This window comes from Acipenser ruthenus, chromosome 12, assembly GCF_902713425.1.
Source record: "Acipenser ruthenus chromosome 12, fAciRut3.2 maternal haplotype, whole genome shotgun sequence".
Lineage (NCBI taxonomy): Eukaryota > Metazoa > Chordata > Actinopteri > Acipenseriformes > Acipenseridae > Acipenser > Acipenser ruthenus.
In genome coordinates this window covers 11,481,910-11,497,550 of record NC_081200.1, presented here as the reverse complement: position 1 = coordinate 11,497,550, position 15,641 = coordinate 11,481,910, and the positions used below count along the sequence as shown (strand labels likewise).

At 36.9% G+C, this 15,641-nt stretch overlaps 2 protein-coding genes across 2 annotated transcripts in view; one reads left to right on the top strand and one right to left on the bottom strand.

Annotated features, from left to right (window-relative positions):
* The first annotated feature begins 2,516 nt into the window (after window positions 1-2,516).
* On the top strand, window positions 2,517-7,245 carry LOC117416773 (calcium-activated potassium channel subunit beta-3-like). Its single transcript, XM_034028164.2, has 4 exons — window positions 2,517-2,882; window positions 4,174-4,374; window positions 4,863-5,061; window positions 5,990-7,245. Exons 1-4 carry the CDS (start codon window positions 2,797-2,799, stop codon window positions 6,401-6,403), a joined length of 900 nt encoding a protein of 299 aa, XP_033884055.1. The 5' UTR covers window positions 2,517-2,796; the 3' UTR covers window positions 6,404-7,245.
* The window catches only part of LOC117417457 (phosphatidylinositol 4,5-bisphosphate 3-kinase catalytic subunit alpha isoform), a 32,980-nt gene continuing 24,577 nt past the window's right edge, over window positions 7,239-15,641 (bottom strand). Inside the window, exons 19-21 of the mRNA XM_034029618.3 lie at window positions 14,957-15,074; window positions 14,676-14,827; window positions 7,239-12,711 (exon numbers count right to left, since the gene is read on the bottom strand). Of these exons, the coding sequence (XP_033885509.1) occupies window positions 12,441-12,711; window positions 14,676-14,827; window positions 14,957-15,074 (541 nt within the window). The 3' untranslated portion in view covers window positions 7,239-12,440. The remainder of the gene's footprint in view (window positions 12,712-14,675; window positions 14,828-14,956; window positions 15,075-15,641) is intronic.

Sequence of the window (15,641 nt, the reverse complement as noted above, 5' to 3'; positions counted from 1 at the left end):
GAGAAAAAGCTACAAAAAATAGATGTCTACAATTGTTTATTTCAGCAATTTTTTTGCGACACTCCAAAAATGCTAATTCAAAAGTATTCATACCCTTTGATGCTATGATAGTATTGTCTACAAGGTGCTAGAAATTTCAATATGATAATTCAGAACCTAATTCTAGAAAAGTCTAGAAAATGCTGGATTGTAGGTGAACATTCTTAGAGAGTATAAAAGTGTTAGGCATAGGATGATTGCTGTCATTACCAATAAGTCATGTGTCATTGTATTAACCCTAACCTTAACAATTATTATTAACAATAATACATAGTTTGACTGTCCTGTTACCTTTTTGTGATGTTTATTTCTGATTTTTGTATTATTATTATTATTATTATTTTTTGGTAAGTCTGTGTTTAGTATGAGTCCAGGAGCTGTTCATTGGATCGAATTGCCTGCCATAGACGTAATGTAGACTACATCAGCCTGTGTCTTTATAGAAGTTGCCTCCGTTGCATGGCATGTTTTGCCAGCAAAGCAAAAGGAAGCATGAACCAAAGTGACAGATCACTAGAGGGTTACTTCTATAAAGACACATTGGTTGATCTGGCCTCTGTTACATATATCTATGGCAGGCAGCTAGAATTGAAGAACAGTTTGTGAACTCAGTTGGACATAATTAACACAGATCTAACAATACATTTGTAGCTACTTATTCTTTCACAGTTATTAAGGGGAATATAAATTACAGTAGTCTGTTATCACCTGGTTACTGTTAGGCGTCACACTCGCACTGTTACGAGTGGTGTGTCAGAGCTTGGAGCAGGTACTGGTACTGTTGCCAGCTCAAGCTTACTTTGCTGCACATAGGCCTAATAATCTACAGATCTCTAAAAACTAAACCGCAGAAATGGAGAGGACTTGTTAGAAGGTAGAAGGGTTAACGAGAGAGAAAAGGAAAGACTTGGTTATTACCACAAAACTGTGTAAACTGTATCTTTGTATAATATACAAAGAATGTACTTTTTTTTATCTCCAGCAGTATCCATTTGGGAGAATGAGGCAGGTTTAATTTTGCAATGTGATGCTTACATATTGCTGTTGCCTACGCCAGCAAAAAATGATACATCTCCTTAATATATGCATATGCAGCAAAGCTTTGGTTTTTTTTTTGCCCTTCTGTTACCCTCTTTGTGAACAGCCTCTGCACAACAAAATGACATCAATTATTAAAAGACCAAAAAATAAATAAAACGAGTTAAGTAGACGGATTTGTAGTCTCCAGTTGCTGAACCGTCAAATTAAACAGTGAATGTACATTGAGAAAACCCCAACCATGCAGGTGGAATTAAAGAGGGTATGTGTGGGACCTGCCAAGACCATCTGTAAAAGGGGAAAGGTGTTCATTCATCCTGTTGGGTAAAGTATTCATTGTGTTATTTTTTTAAGCACGCATATAGGATCCAAAAATAAATATAAAAGGTTAAGTCGGTTGATCGGACAAGGGCAATGTAATGTTTTTTATTATATTTTATTGTATGCTTAAACATGCATAAATGATCTGTTTAAAAAGTTTTTAAAAAACTACAGTAAATGTCTGGTATATGTTACTAACCACTAACTGTGGTTGAAAGAAAACAGGGTCCTCAAAAGAAGTAGACCTTGTTTTTCTTTAAAAAAGTGACAATTTAAAGATGTGGTTTAAAAAATGGTTTATTTAGTTTCAGCAGTCAGCTAGCAAGATATTTATTTAGTGAGAGACTGATTTGTACAGCAGCTTAAATGCTTCTACTCTGCTAAAACAAATGTGTGTTGCTGTAGTTTATTGCTCCAAGGTTAATTTAGAGTATCTTTGATACTAGAATCAAGGGAGAGTTTGAGCATTTGAATTTGGGCTATGAGTTGAAAGAGGTTGACCATTTATTTTTGTTTGTTTTGTTTTTGTTGTACTTTATAAATATTTTCGAACTACAGTAAGCTGATCTCAGGACTTAATGACATAAGGTATGAGGACAGGTGAAGATAATTAAATTTATTTTGTGTTAAAAAAAACTCATAACGTGGGGATTTAATTGAAGGTAATAAAAATCCTTAATGGCACAGGTAAAGTAAACCTACTACTTCAAACCTAAAATATTGTGTATGTTTGTTTTATTGCATATTTATTTTGATAACCTTGAAATATAACAAAGTTACTGCATCCCAATTTCTATATGAACCTTCAAGTTAAGCGTGTCTACTTTCTCCACAATTATGTGAAACTCTCTTAAGAATATGTAATATACTTGTATTGGAAAGCATTAAACTAGTGGGCCTCAAAGCGTGGCATCCATGCTTTCTCATTGTAAACAGTACACTGTATATAGACAGAAGATATGCAGTAATCCATTTTTTACTGTGCACAGAAAAGTATCTCAAATCAGTTGTAGTTTTTTTAGTTTTTTGTGTAGACTCAGAAATCTCTTACAACACTTACAAAGATGAGCAAAACAACAATGGTTTTGTGGTGCCAGTGGGGAATAGTTAACTTGCCAACCCATTTAAGTTACTATAGAAACTAGAGAGTGTTGCAGCTGCAATACACAGAGGAAGGCTTGTAACCTGGTGACTGTTTCATCAGTGGCTTTTTGCCTTCTGTGTCTTCTCAAATCAAGATGTTTACTCCAAGTTGGCATCTTTAAAATAACTCCTAACATTTAGATAGGCAAAGCAGTGCGGAAAATGTGGTAAAACAGCCCTCCATCCCAGGGTTGTAAGTGAAGGAGAGGCGAGCCTTGGCCCTGCTGTCTCCAAGTCTCCAGATCCTAAAACAGAATGTTTCTACAGCCTGTGACTCATCAAGGGTCCATCAGAGTCCCATTTCAGATCACAGTGCAGCGTGGACAGAGATGCCAGAGAAGGTAAGGGTGTTGTCTCTCATTTGATGTAGCTGCTACTGTCTTTTCCTAAAGATTTGCTCTTGGTTATCCACTAACCGTTCCCAAAGAGGCTGGCTACCTCGAATGAGCACAATCTGTTGCTTGCTTTTGATTGAATCAGTTGTCCAAGTGTCGAAACAAGAACTTTCTCCAGAGAGGACTGTGTGGCGCAAGGAGCTTTAATTAATTTAAGGCCTTTACTGCTGGGGTTTAAATCTTTTGTTGACTTTGTGTTGTTGTAAAATAGATTTTAAACTCTGCAGGAGAGATGCATCAGTAGGTATTGATAGACAGTGCTAATAGTTACGTAAGGGATAAACAATAAGTGTTGATCTGGTGAAAATAATTCACTGTTTCGAGTGCCGTTAGGATTATTTTCTTACCGATTCAACACTTTGAGTTGTTTATTCCTGATATTGTGATAATGTTGTCAGTTCCTCAGGGTTTCAGTTTGAATTCCTAATTACAAAGTGTCTGTTGTAAGTAAAGAAACTAGGAGCGAGGACTATGTTTTAGAAGTAGAACATGAATGTGGCATTACAAAAATAAAAATGCAAAAAACAAGGAATGTGAACCAGGAACGGTGAGTAAAGGTATTGAATGTTTTGCCGAACCTAAAACGGATGAAGACCTAAATATCACTGCCAGTGATCGGTTTTCGAGAAGTACTCAGGCAAAATGTAAGTGGGCTGTAAGATTGTGTGGACAATGATTAAACAAAAGAAAGCAAAAGCTGAGTTTAAATCCAATGTCTGTGTAATTGATGGAGATTTAGTAAGTGATGATGAAATTGCTGTTGTTTCTGAACCTGTCCAGATGAAATGTGAAATAAAAATTAGAAGGGGGATGTTTATGTGGAAGTGAATTTGCAATTCTGAAAACTTTTGTTTACATTGTTAATGTATAATTGTATTACTTTTAGCAAACAATATGAAATGCTGAACTGAAATCGCAAGCCCTTTTCTAAGTGTTACGTTTGGAATATGTGATGCTATAATTAACTAATTGTTGAAATGATTGTTGCATAATAAAATTGTACTCGCTTTTCTGTTGAATTGTTCTGACTGTGGTTTTGTTGACGAATCAACAGTTTTTGGTGGATTCATTAATGAACACTTTATCTGCCCCCATCTCCTTCTCATCAAAACCACACAGTCATTTTTTGTTAGAAGATTCATAAAATTAATCAATCAAAAGATCAAAAGATGACATCACAGAAATGTACGGTGTATGCATGGGAGTCTTTCTTCATCATATCTCCATTCTTTTGTAGGGAAGCCATCACCTCCATCTCAGCCAACAACAGACGGAAGGAAAGTGTGGCAGGAAAGGGGGGTGATAAATCAAAAACTCAGGCGCAAGTGTGCACAGCAGGGGAGGACAGAGCCATTTTACTGGGGTTTGTCATGATGGGGTTCTCCATCCTCATGTATTTTGTGCTTGGGGTCACATTGATAAAGCCCTACATGCTCAGGTAAGTCTTATCAACAGAATGCTCTTAATACGGTTGTATTAAAATATCAATTGTATTGTTTCCTTGTGGTAGAAAAGGGACTTTTGTAGAACATTCACAAGTCACTTTGCTGTGGTAAATGCATATTCTAATGGCACGGCTATCTTGATAGTATAGCAGCTTTTTAAACGTACAGTATCAAAACACACAACAACTGGGAGAAAGATAACTGATGTATGTTTTTGGTCTTTTAGGCAGCAAATGCATACAGTTATAGTTTTTTTGTCATTTGGTACTTTGTAAAAGCTAGTATAAAGGTGTGTCACACTTGCTTTAAAGCATTATAGTGGTTTGCAGTTAACATTTAAAAGCAGAGTTGCTCTATAGTGATTAGGGAGGGGGGTAGTGCTGCATGAATACTATGACTGTGACTACTTACAATAACAACAACTACAACTACAACTCTTGATTCTAGGATACGTAATCCACTAAAAATTGCACTGTTTCAGTGTCTGGAGCGAGATGTCGAACTGCACTCTGATGCGGTCTGAAATCCTAGATGACTGGGTTGACTGCTCCTTCATGTGTGGAGTCGACTGCCGGGGTCATGCTAAATATCCCTGTCTGCAAGTGTTTGTTAACCTCTCCTACACTGGGAAGAAGACAGTACTGCACTACAATGACGAGGCTATTCAAGTAAACCCAAAGGTAAAACTAATTGTGATATGAAAAAAAGGAACACAATGTTTTTAAAAGATTATTTACAGTTGGTAAATACAATTAATTACTACCTTGATCTGCCCACAAAACCCCAAATAAAAATATTTTTAAAAAATTAAATAAAATTATATATCACCCAAACCAGCTCCACAAATATTCAAGTATATATTTATCTGAAATATATATACTTGAAGATAATATCCTTAAGAAATAGAAAGAAGACAAGCGTTGAATTGACAACAGAACTGGCAGAAGGCACAGGTGTCGTTGTCCATCAAATCAACAGTACGAAGGTCACTCTTGAAATCAGGTCTTAAAGGATGTGTTGCAGTAAGAATACCTAGAAAGGGGAACAAGACTAAAAGGCTAAAATATGCACAAGAACACAGAAATTGGAGTATAAAACAATGCTCAAAGGTGCTTTGGACTGTTGATGGATGGACGACACCTGTGCCTTCTGCCAGTTCTATTGTCAATTCAACGCTTGTCTTCTTTCTGTTCCTTAAGGATATTATCTTCAAGTATTGCTCATCCTTGTTAGACAGCTTTTTGGGTCTTCCAGTGGTAGGTTTATCAATGACAGTGTTTCTCTGTACTTGTTGATTATGCTTCAGATACCACACCTTGAAAATTGAGTGATGCAAACTATTTCACTCAATGTTTTTTCCTTCTTTATGCAAGTCAAGGTTGTTTTAATTGTAGAAAACACTAGTGGAGGCTTGGAGTAAATTGTTGATGCTCATAATGCATCAGAGTAGAAAAGGCAACATATGTAAGACTTTTGCACAGCAGTGTATACTGAACCAATAATTGAATGGCATATAGGACCCTTCCATTCAGACAGGTCTATGGACAAACAGCTGTTTTCACTCTCCGTGTATTCATTAAAATACAACTTTATGTTCCATCTTTCTAGTGCTTCTACATACCAAAGTGCCTGAGAGACAGAACTGAATTGTTAGCAGAAGCCGAAAAAATTAAGAATTCATTGCTCCGTTCAAATGGCACCCCATTCAACTGCTTCTACATCCCAGGGAAGAAACCTGAAGACGCCATCATGTACAAGAAATACACACTCTCAGTCGTGGTCCATTGCTTGTTCTGGCCAACCCTGATGCTGGCTGGAGGAGCGCTGATCGTGGCTCTGGTGAAGCTAACTCAACACCTGTCCCGGGTCTGTACGAGCTACTCTCTTGCACATGAAGATACCCAGGCACTCACACCAGTTTCAGAGGAATCCCAGGAAAGGCGGCCTGGGAAACTTGACCAGCTACTAAGATGGAGGCCAAATCAACAACAAATACAACACACCTCTCTTTCTGAAGGTTAATAGTTCCAATAGTAGATTTGTAAGTTGATTGGGGGGAAAATAAATAAGACTAAGTTGTATATTTACTCGATATGAAACACATATTCAGCAATGTTGTAGATTAATTTTTATTTATTTATTTATTAAGAAAATGTCTTCTGGGGGCTCCCGAGTGGCGCATCCAGTAAAGGCACTCCACGCGGTGTGCTGGATGTACCCTATAGCCTGGAGATCGCGAGTTCGAATCCAGGCTATGTCACAGCCGACCGTGACCGGGAGTTCCTAGGGGGCGGCCCACAATTGGCTAAGCACTGCCCGGGTAGGGAGGGCTTAGGTCGGCAGGGGAATCCATGGCTCACCACGCATCAGCGACCCCTGTGGCCGATAGGGCGCCTGTGGTTCTGCAGTGGAGCCGCCAGATCTGTGTTGTCCTCCGGCACTATAGGTCTGGTGGCATCGCAGTGGATCTGCAGTGCGAAAAATGACGGCTTGGCAGGAGCACGTTTCGGAGGACGCGTGTTCCAGCCGCCGTTTCCCGAGTCGGCTGGGGGGTTGCGAGCGGTGAGCTGAGGATACAGATAAATATACTATCATACTAAAATTAGGGAGAAAACTGGGGTAAAGAATTGGCGACGACTAAATTTATAAAAAAAAAAAAAGAAAAAAAAAGAAAATGTCTTCTTGTACATTGAGACCTAGAAGTGTATAGAACAGGTATTACATGTGCCAATGTTTGGGGACATGGTCTAAAATATGTATTTATATAAAGTCGTGTTGCTTTTTAGTTTATTTCAAATGTGTATTTATATACCACGCATAGTATAGCCATATTGACAGAAAACACACAAATACAAGATCACTTTAAATAAATTTATTTATACATAATTACATAACACTCAATTATTTGAGACAGACCTGGAACAGAGCAATAGCATGATGTACAATAGACTTCATAGATAAAAAGAAAAATGCAGATTGTTACTAGGTAATAAACATGAGCTACAGAAAGTGCAGTCTTAGGCCAAACATTTTCTTTTCAAGCTACATAGCAAAATGTACCAAAATAATGAGGATACTATAATGCTTGGTTAATGCAATTTAACATACATGCAGTTGGTTTATACAAAATCTTAATTTGGCCCATAACATGAGTAAAAAAAGTAATTTAGTTTAGAGAGAATAGTTCTGAACACAACAGGGAGAAAAGTTTATTTTGCTCGATTTGGGCTGGTAGCCTCCCTATAGAGACATCTATTTTGCATTATAAAAGAAGTTACGCCTTTACTTTTCCAAACTTAGTATCTAGAACAAGTGTGTGCCACATATCTATGCTCCCAGTATTGGATTACATTTTTTTGGCACTAAAAACAAACAAATAGAAAAAAAGCCCACAAGCCAGCCTCCCCCAAAATAAAACAGCCATGCTCAGTGTTACAACAACTCTCTCCTGGCGTTCTGAGAAAAACAGATGTGCTTTTTACTTCAAAAGTTTGGCCTAAGTCTATAATCAAACAGTACTACATTTGTAGTAAGAAACCTCTCTCACCAAAGGATTTGAACATTCACCATTGGTATGAAACTGCCTATGTTAACTAACCTTCAGTGCTATGCCATATGGTAACCACAACTTTGTTTTCAACATATAAAAAGGGTGGTTTGTCACAATAAAATTCAAGTAAAACCTTTAAAAACTGAACTAAATAATGAAAGGTTTTAAAAATGCTACAAAGCAGCACATCACAATCCTCTGGATGTCACGTTTAGTTTTTTTCTTTCCTTTTTTCCTTATCAAGTCATAGCTTCTTAAATAGGTTTCTGGACATTATACATAGGTATCTGAGTGGACTTTAAGTGGGTCCAGCCCAAAAAGTCTGTAACCTGTACATACAAACAAAATGGAAGAAATAAAATAATAAAAACATAACCATGCTGTTTATAGATTTTAAAAAGCAAGCATAAGGCTACTGATTACTACAATATCTAAAAACCTATTCCTGATAATGGAGAGTATAAAAAGAACTACTTAAGGTATTTATCTACTAGTATATGCAGGGAAGTTAGTACAGTGCCTTTAAGACATAAGGCGCTTAAAAGATCAGTTACAAAGTGCAAAACCACCTACACACTTCAGTTACAACTGTATAGTGCTTGACTGTTTTACTGCATATGAGACACATATATAGTTTGAAATATAAAACCTCAAGTACAGTATCTTACATGAATGCATAAGTTTGGATAACTGTGACTTTTAATACTTTACATACCATGCTCTTTATAAATCTAACAAATGTAAATATATTCTTAAAGAAATTAAAAGTTCACAGTTCATAAGCAGACCCTTCTTTCAAGATTTGAATGTAAAATAAATGCATTTATAATGCACAAGAGGATGGCAAGACATTTTTTTAGTAGCTTTAGATACAACGCATTTTGTTATAAACTTTAGTGTTCAAAAGGGAACCGACCACATGATGTGGATTAGATCAACATTTTCTGCCCTTTCCAAAACACTGTTACTTCACGATTTCACTGAAATTTTAAACAGTATATTATGAAAAAGGCATGCATGTTGTCTTTACTAATGTTAAGGGTCTTGCAAGTATCAAGTGGTTGAAACATTAAACAAGCCTTTCCTCAACTAGCGAGTCCATGGTCTTGATTGGATAACTGTCTGGTATATTTGCACAAGCCTTACAAAAAATTGTAATTCCTTTCCAGTAAAGATTGCAAGTATATAACCAAGGTACAATATACGTCCACGTTTATTACTCCCGATTAATCTACTGCATCTGAAAACCGATCCAAATTGGAAATGCACTTGCTGCTACCAGCTCTTCTGGGGTGTACAGTAACTATGGAAATAGCAATCTAACCGATACACAAACACATACACTAGCTTTAACTTGCTGTTGATGCAAGCTGTTTTTCTTGTACCACTTTTACTTTTTTTTTTTTTTTTTTAAAGATTAGCTTCAGATCAAAAGCACAAAGCAATGCAAAAGCACCTTGGGCTACTTGACGGTGTATTGTGTAATGTATAATTTAATTATTTTCAACTAAGTTTCATTTTTAAATAGCAAATACCAACATTTTAAATATGACTAAAACAAAGTAAAATAGAGAATGGGAGTAAATATCTAAATTTGAAGAATTTTTTACAAAAAGTGAATGCATAAAATGTGTCCACTAGCGTTTGGTGGCAAATAATGTTCATGTTTTAGTTGTTTGCCATAAATATATACTGCAGCTCATGTTTTACTACCTATGTTGCAATAGACAGTTAAAGGCAATCAGTCTTCTAGTCTGCTCTGTGTGGTAAGTCAGGATTTCAGATTTCAATTAGTAGCACTGTTTCATTACCTCTATGGGTAATCCTTACTTTAAAATAAACTGTAAAATTACTATAACTACTACTACTACTACTACTACTACAAAAAAAGTGTGTATTGCATGTACAACCTCTTCAATGGATCTGATTCCTTGCATTATGCTGCCAGACTGAATATTAACCACATTTCTGTGCAGCAGAGCATGTGAGTGGAGTGGAGTGGGACTATTTTGCTAGGAGCGTGGTGGAGTGGGTAAAGCTCCTGAGCGGAGCATGAGCGCGAAAAGCCTCCGGCACTGCTCCCACTCCAACGCCCACTTTAAAAGATGTTTTGCAAAGGACATATTTGACACTGTACATACAAGATATAATCCATAAATGATGCAGCTTTTGCGATGCTCTGACAATACTGTGCAATCTATGAAATCACCCTGTATAACTAAAGTTAACAAAATAATCAATAATATCCAATTTGCACAGCAAGAGTTATTACAACAGCGAAAGCCATTGTGTGCTTGTATATGAACTTTGTTAAATTGCAAATTTCACAAAGCTTATACAATTAAAAAAAAATGTTTGGATTGGGGTTGTCTTGCGAATGATCCCATCGAGGTGCAGAAGATTCACTTTACCCAAAGCGTTTTCATCACTTCATGTGAAAGTGAGATTGAATTATTCTCCAGGGAAATAAATATAATTTAAAAAATAAAAACTTTAAAAACCCTGTTATTGCTGTAATAAATATTTTGCAGACCTTGAACGTGTCAATTATAGTTATCAAATGTATTTTTCACAAATTCATTTTTTTAATAATTAGTTTTACTAAAAACATAATAGTACTCACTGGGACGGGGGAAAGCGAACGGTTTCAAAGAGGAAGAGAGCGAGGAGCTGCATTTATGAGCGCTCCACTCCTCTCAGAAGCTTTACAATAGTAATACTGCTGAAAACAGACAGTGACCTATATGAAACTGAACCAAATATAATTATATATTTTGTTTACTTATTATTTAGCAAACCATTTTTCTGTAATTCCCTTTTCAAACATTGGCTCAGACAACACAGGTATATTCAAACAGACTTAAGGTACACACATACCACCTGCATATATCAACCTGAAAATAATTTTAAAAAATGACTAAATGCAGGATTCATGAGCTGTCATAACACTGCCTCGCTCAAAATATAATATAAATGAAATACAATTTTAGGCAGTATGTGTGTTACAGGGGTTAATTTAAAAAAAAAAAAATCCAATTACTACCTTTAACAAGGTAGCACAACCAATACAAACCACATAGTTTACAGGGCAAAAAACAGAATTGTCTGACTTAATTCATCAAAATAAATGCTGCTGATGAAATCTGAGGTGCATTTTGTACTATAGGCTTAGAACCAGCTGGTATATTTTAGTCTGGGAACAGTAGAATTTCCTTGAAAGGTATTTCTTAAATAGGATTCCATACTCCATGTTACATTCTGAAGGGAAAAAAAAACAAACAAAAACACATTCTTTTACACATGCCACCAGTGCAGGGGTATATATGTCCTTTAAGATTCTGCCTTTGCCACAATGTGTTAATTTCCAAAATTTATAAAATACTGTTACTGTACTGTAAAATGGTCTTGTACTTGGTCTACAAAACCTCATGCCAATGAATCTCAAAGAAAAGTCTCTCTAACACAGCGTCCAAGATTCTATTGCTTTATTCTGAGCAGATCTGCAAGACATTTCTTTGCGAGATCCATGTAAAAGCACTACAGGTTTGTAGATGAAGATTCTGAACAAAATGTCATGGTGTGAAATCAGTCTGGGTGTACTGATTAGTAACATTGACAGGATGGTTAATAGAGCCCGTGATAGAAGGACCGATAAAATTTAGCATGGTACAAAGTCACTTTGAATCAGTTTCTGCATCCTTACTGGAATTTGTGTGACTATGGGCTTGGCTCATCTTGAGAACCTTCTTTGATGGCTCGTTTGTCTGGCTGTATTGTTCAGAGGTAGATTAAACATTGGTGAGCCCAATCAATAGAATGTCCCAGCACTAGCTGGGATGTTACCCGAGTGCAAGATCTTCCATTATTTGTACCTCTACTGTGTCTACAGTATCACGAGTTTTATTATCTAAAGTATGAAAAACGTTTTATGTATACTATATACATATAAAACTTTGTTTACAAGGACCCCTCCTCCCCCGCAATCTTCGCGGCGCTAGTATGACAGGACAAACATGCAGTGTCACAAGCACAGGATGGCAATGTACATATCAAGAGAAGTAAACTGTGTATATAAAAAATGAAAAAGCAACAAACAATTCCACAGACTGCCACTGGGTGTCTCCAGTGAGTCACACACAACGTGACCTCACTATGAAGATGTGATCTATCAAGAACCTAACATTTGGATAAGGAATGTGCTCCTTAATACCACACACAGGTGGACGTACACAAATGTGTGTGGTGTTTTTTTTGTTTTTTTTAAAAAAGGACTGAACATGAGGAACACCGTTTTCTTCTCCTGACCTGTGGGGGGTTTGACACTGGAACATGAATCCATTATCCGGTTAAAAAAACCTTTCCACTAGAGAATGCTGGTAGTGCTCTTTTTTCCCCAGATTGATCAGTGCTGATAGGACTGTTGCATGTCAACCACTGTTCACTCTGTCTAAGAGAAACAATGCACTAGGTTGTCAGGATAACCCAGTCACTTCTTTGCTCAACATAATTTCAGTTCAAGGCATGCTGTCGTATCGTGTGGAAGATCCAGTCCATTTTTGTTGTCCACCCGCCATGATGAGCATCATTCATCTGCTTCATGAAATAGTCTAGAGCTTCTTGCTCAGTTTTGTCCAGTGCCAGGGTCTTCCGAATGTAAGCAATGTCATCAAAAGACTGTAGCTCTGGCATTCCTGAGCCCAGCATCATAGAGAAAAGGTTTATAAAGAGGTTGGCATGCTGTCTGATTGCCAAGTAAGCTTTATAGCACATCTCTTGAAACCTGCAGAGAACAAAACCCAATTTTATAGTATTTATTATACAGTGCCTATAAAGTCTACACCCCCTTTTAAAATGTTCACCTTTTGTTGCCTTATAGCCTGGAATTAAAATTCATTAAAATAGATTTTTTTTTTTTCATTTATCTACACATCCTACTCCACAATTTCGAAGTGAAAAAAATATTCTAGAAATTTGTAGAAAATTAAAAATAAAAACTGAAATAGCTTGGTTGGATAAGTGTCCACCCCCCTTGTAATACCAATCGCCTTCAAAATCACACACCAAGTTAAGTGGTGTTAAGTTAAGTGTGTTAAATTATAGTGATTCACATGATTTCAGGATAAATTCAGCAGTTCCTGTAGGTTCCCTCTGCTGGGTAGTGCATTTCAAAGCAAAGGCTCAACCATGAGCACCAAGGCGCTTTCACAAGAACTCCAGGACAAAGTTGTTGAAAGGCACAGATCAGGGGATGGGTATAAAAAAAATATCAAAGGCCTTGAATATCCCTTGGAGCACGGTCAAGATGATTATTAAGAAGTGGAAGGTGTATGGCACCACCAAGACCCTGCCTAGATCAGGCCGTCCCTCCAAACTTGATGACCGAGCAAGAAGGAGACTGATCAGAGAGGCTACCAAGAGGCCACTGGCAACTGCAAGAGCTACAGGCTTTTATGGCCAAGACTGGTCATAGTGTGCATGTGACAACAATATCCCAAGCACGCCACAAATCTGGCCTGTATGGTAGGGTGGCAAGAAGGAAGCCATTACTTAAGAAAGTCCACCTTGAATCCCGTTTGAAGTATGCAAAAAAACTCAGGAGATTCTGTAGCCATGTGGCAAAAAGTTTTGTGGTCTGACGAAACTAAAATGGAACTTTTTGGCCTAAATGCAAAGCGTTATGTTTGGCGCAAACCCAACAAAGCACATCACCCAAAGAACACCATTCCTACTGTGAAGCATGGTGGTGGCAGCATCATGTTATGGGGATGTTTCTCATCGGCAGGTACTGGGGCACTTGTCAGGACAGAAGGGAAAATGAATTGAGCAAAGTACAGAGGAGTCCTTGAGGAAAACCTGCTGTCCTCTGCAAGAAAGCAGAAACTGGGATGGAAGTTCACCTTTCAGCATGGCAACGACCCAAAGCAAACAGCCAAAGCTACACTGGAGTAGCTAAGGAGCAAAAAGGTAAATGTCCTTGAGTGGCCCAGTCAGAGCCCCGACCTAAATCCAATCAAATTTGTGGCATGACTTGAAGATTGCTGTCCATCACCGCTCCCCAACGAACTTGACAGAGCTTGAACAGTTTTGTAAAGAAGAATGGTCAAATATTGCCAAATCTAGGTGTGCAAAGTGGGTAGAGACCTATCCCAACAGACTCACAGCTGTAATTGCTGCCAAAGGTGCTTAACTCAGGGGGGTGGAGACTTATCCAATTATGATCTTTCAGTTTTGTATTTTTAATATATCATTTTCAATAAAACCTTTTTTTTCCCCTTAACAGTGTGGAGTATGGTGTGTAGATAAGTCGAAAAAAATCCTCATTAAACTGACACAACAAAATGTGAAAAAAGTTCAAGGGGGTGTAGTCTTTCTATAAGCACTGAATATGACGAATATATAAAATGATCAACAGAAGGTTGTTATTATCATTAATTTCAGGCAGCATTAGATTTACATATTTTGGTTCCAAAATTAACCTACAGTAAATCACAGCAGCAAACTAATATATATATATATAATTTATTTATCAAAAAAAACAAAAAAACAAACAGTGGTACCAGGATGTATTAACATTATCGCAGGTTCCAGTTTAAAAGAGAATTATTAAAAAAAAAATGCTTTGGGAAAGTCTAAATTACTCTGTGACAAAAATGGTATACATAGGGAATGTGAAACTGGTTCTGGTGTCGTATATATTGCCAAGATGGAATATAACGAAAACACTTAGTATAATTGACTACAAACCTTTCAAACTCTCTGGTTTTAGTGCATTCTTGAGCTCCTTTGCTTATCACAATTAAGAAATCTTGAGTTAAGACAAATGGCACCCGCTCTCGTTTGTATCCAAATTTTTTCTTCTTGTGATCCAAGAAATGACCAAAATCTATATGGAACAGCTTAAAAAAAAACAACAAAAAAAGAAAAGATGCACACTTAAATATTATAGCTTTGGGGGGAAAAAACCCCCCCAAAAAACAACTCCTTAAACAAACAAACAAACAGGCCATCTTAACTGCCCATCTTACCTGCCCATCATCCTTTACCATGATGTTGCTATTGTGTCTGTCTCCAATTCCAAGGATAAAAGTGGCAACACAATAGCCAGCACAGGAACGTGTAAACAAATCAATGGCTAGATCATACCTATGGAGGGAAGAAAACAAAACCTTAACAATATTTGATAAATCAAGTCAAACGTTTCTCCACTTGTCATTGAATATTAAACACTTCTATTAGCCTCCGAAACAAAAAAGTATTTTCAATTTGATTTACAAGGAGTATCTTAAAAGGCAAACTAGAGGGATGCATTGTGGATATATTAGATTTCATTTGGAATTGTACAATGTAAATATACAGCGAAATACATACTAAAAACAGTATTTGGAACAGCAAAGACTAATACTTCCTCACTGAGGGCACGAAAAACAAAACAGGAACTTCATGGTATAAATATTGTTTCATACAAACATTCAAATGAAAACCAAAATATCTGTATATGTACATGTTAGGATGTGCCAAGTGGCCAAAGATGGTATTGCAGGGAAGCACACAGACAACAGAAGATTTCGTTGCAAACTTTCTTTTTTTTTCCTCTATTTTTTAAATGATCCAAGAACTGAACTGAACAAAATCATATCAAAACAAAATTTCAAAGAAAAGAAAAAAAAAAAAAACTTTACAAAATAAAATAAAAAAACTCCTAAATGCAGG

Bases quoted from the DNA above. Each gene is read 5' to 3' on its own strand.
- LOC117416773 (XM_034028164.2), top strand. From the start codon at position 2,797: ATGTTTCTACAGCCTGTGACTCATCAAGGGTCCATCAGAGTCCCATTT. The intron at 2,883-4,173 runs GTAAGGGTGTTG...ATTCTTTTGTAG, and splicing joins GGACAGAGATGCCAGAGAAG to GGAAGCCATCACCTCCATCT. The intron at 5,062-5,989 runs GTAAAACTAATT...CCATCTTTCTAG, and splicing joins CTATTCAAGTAAACCCAAAG to TGCTTCTACATACCAAAGTG.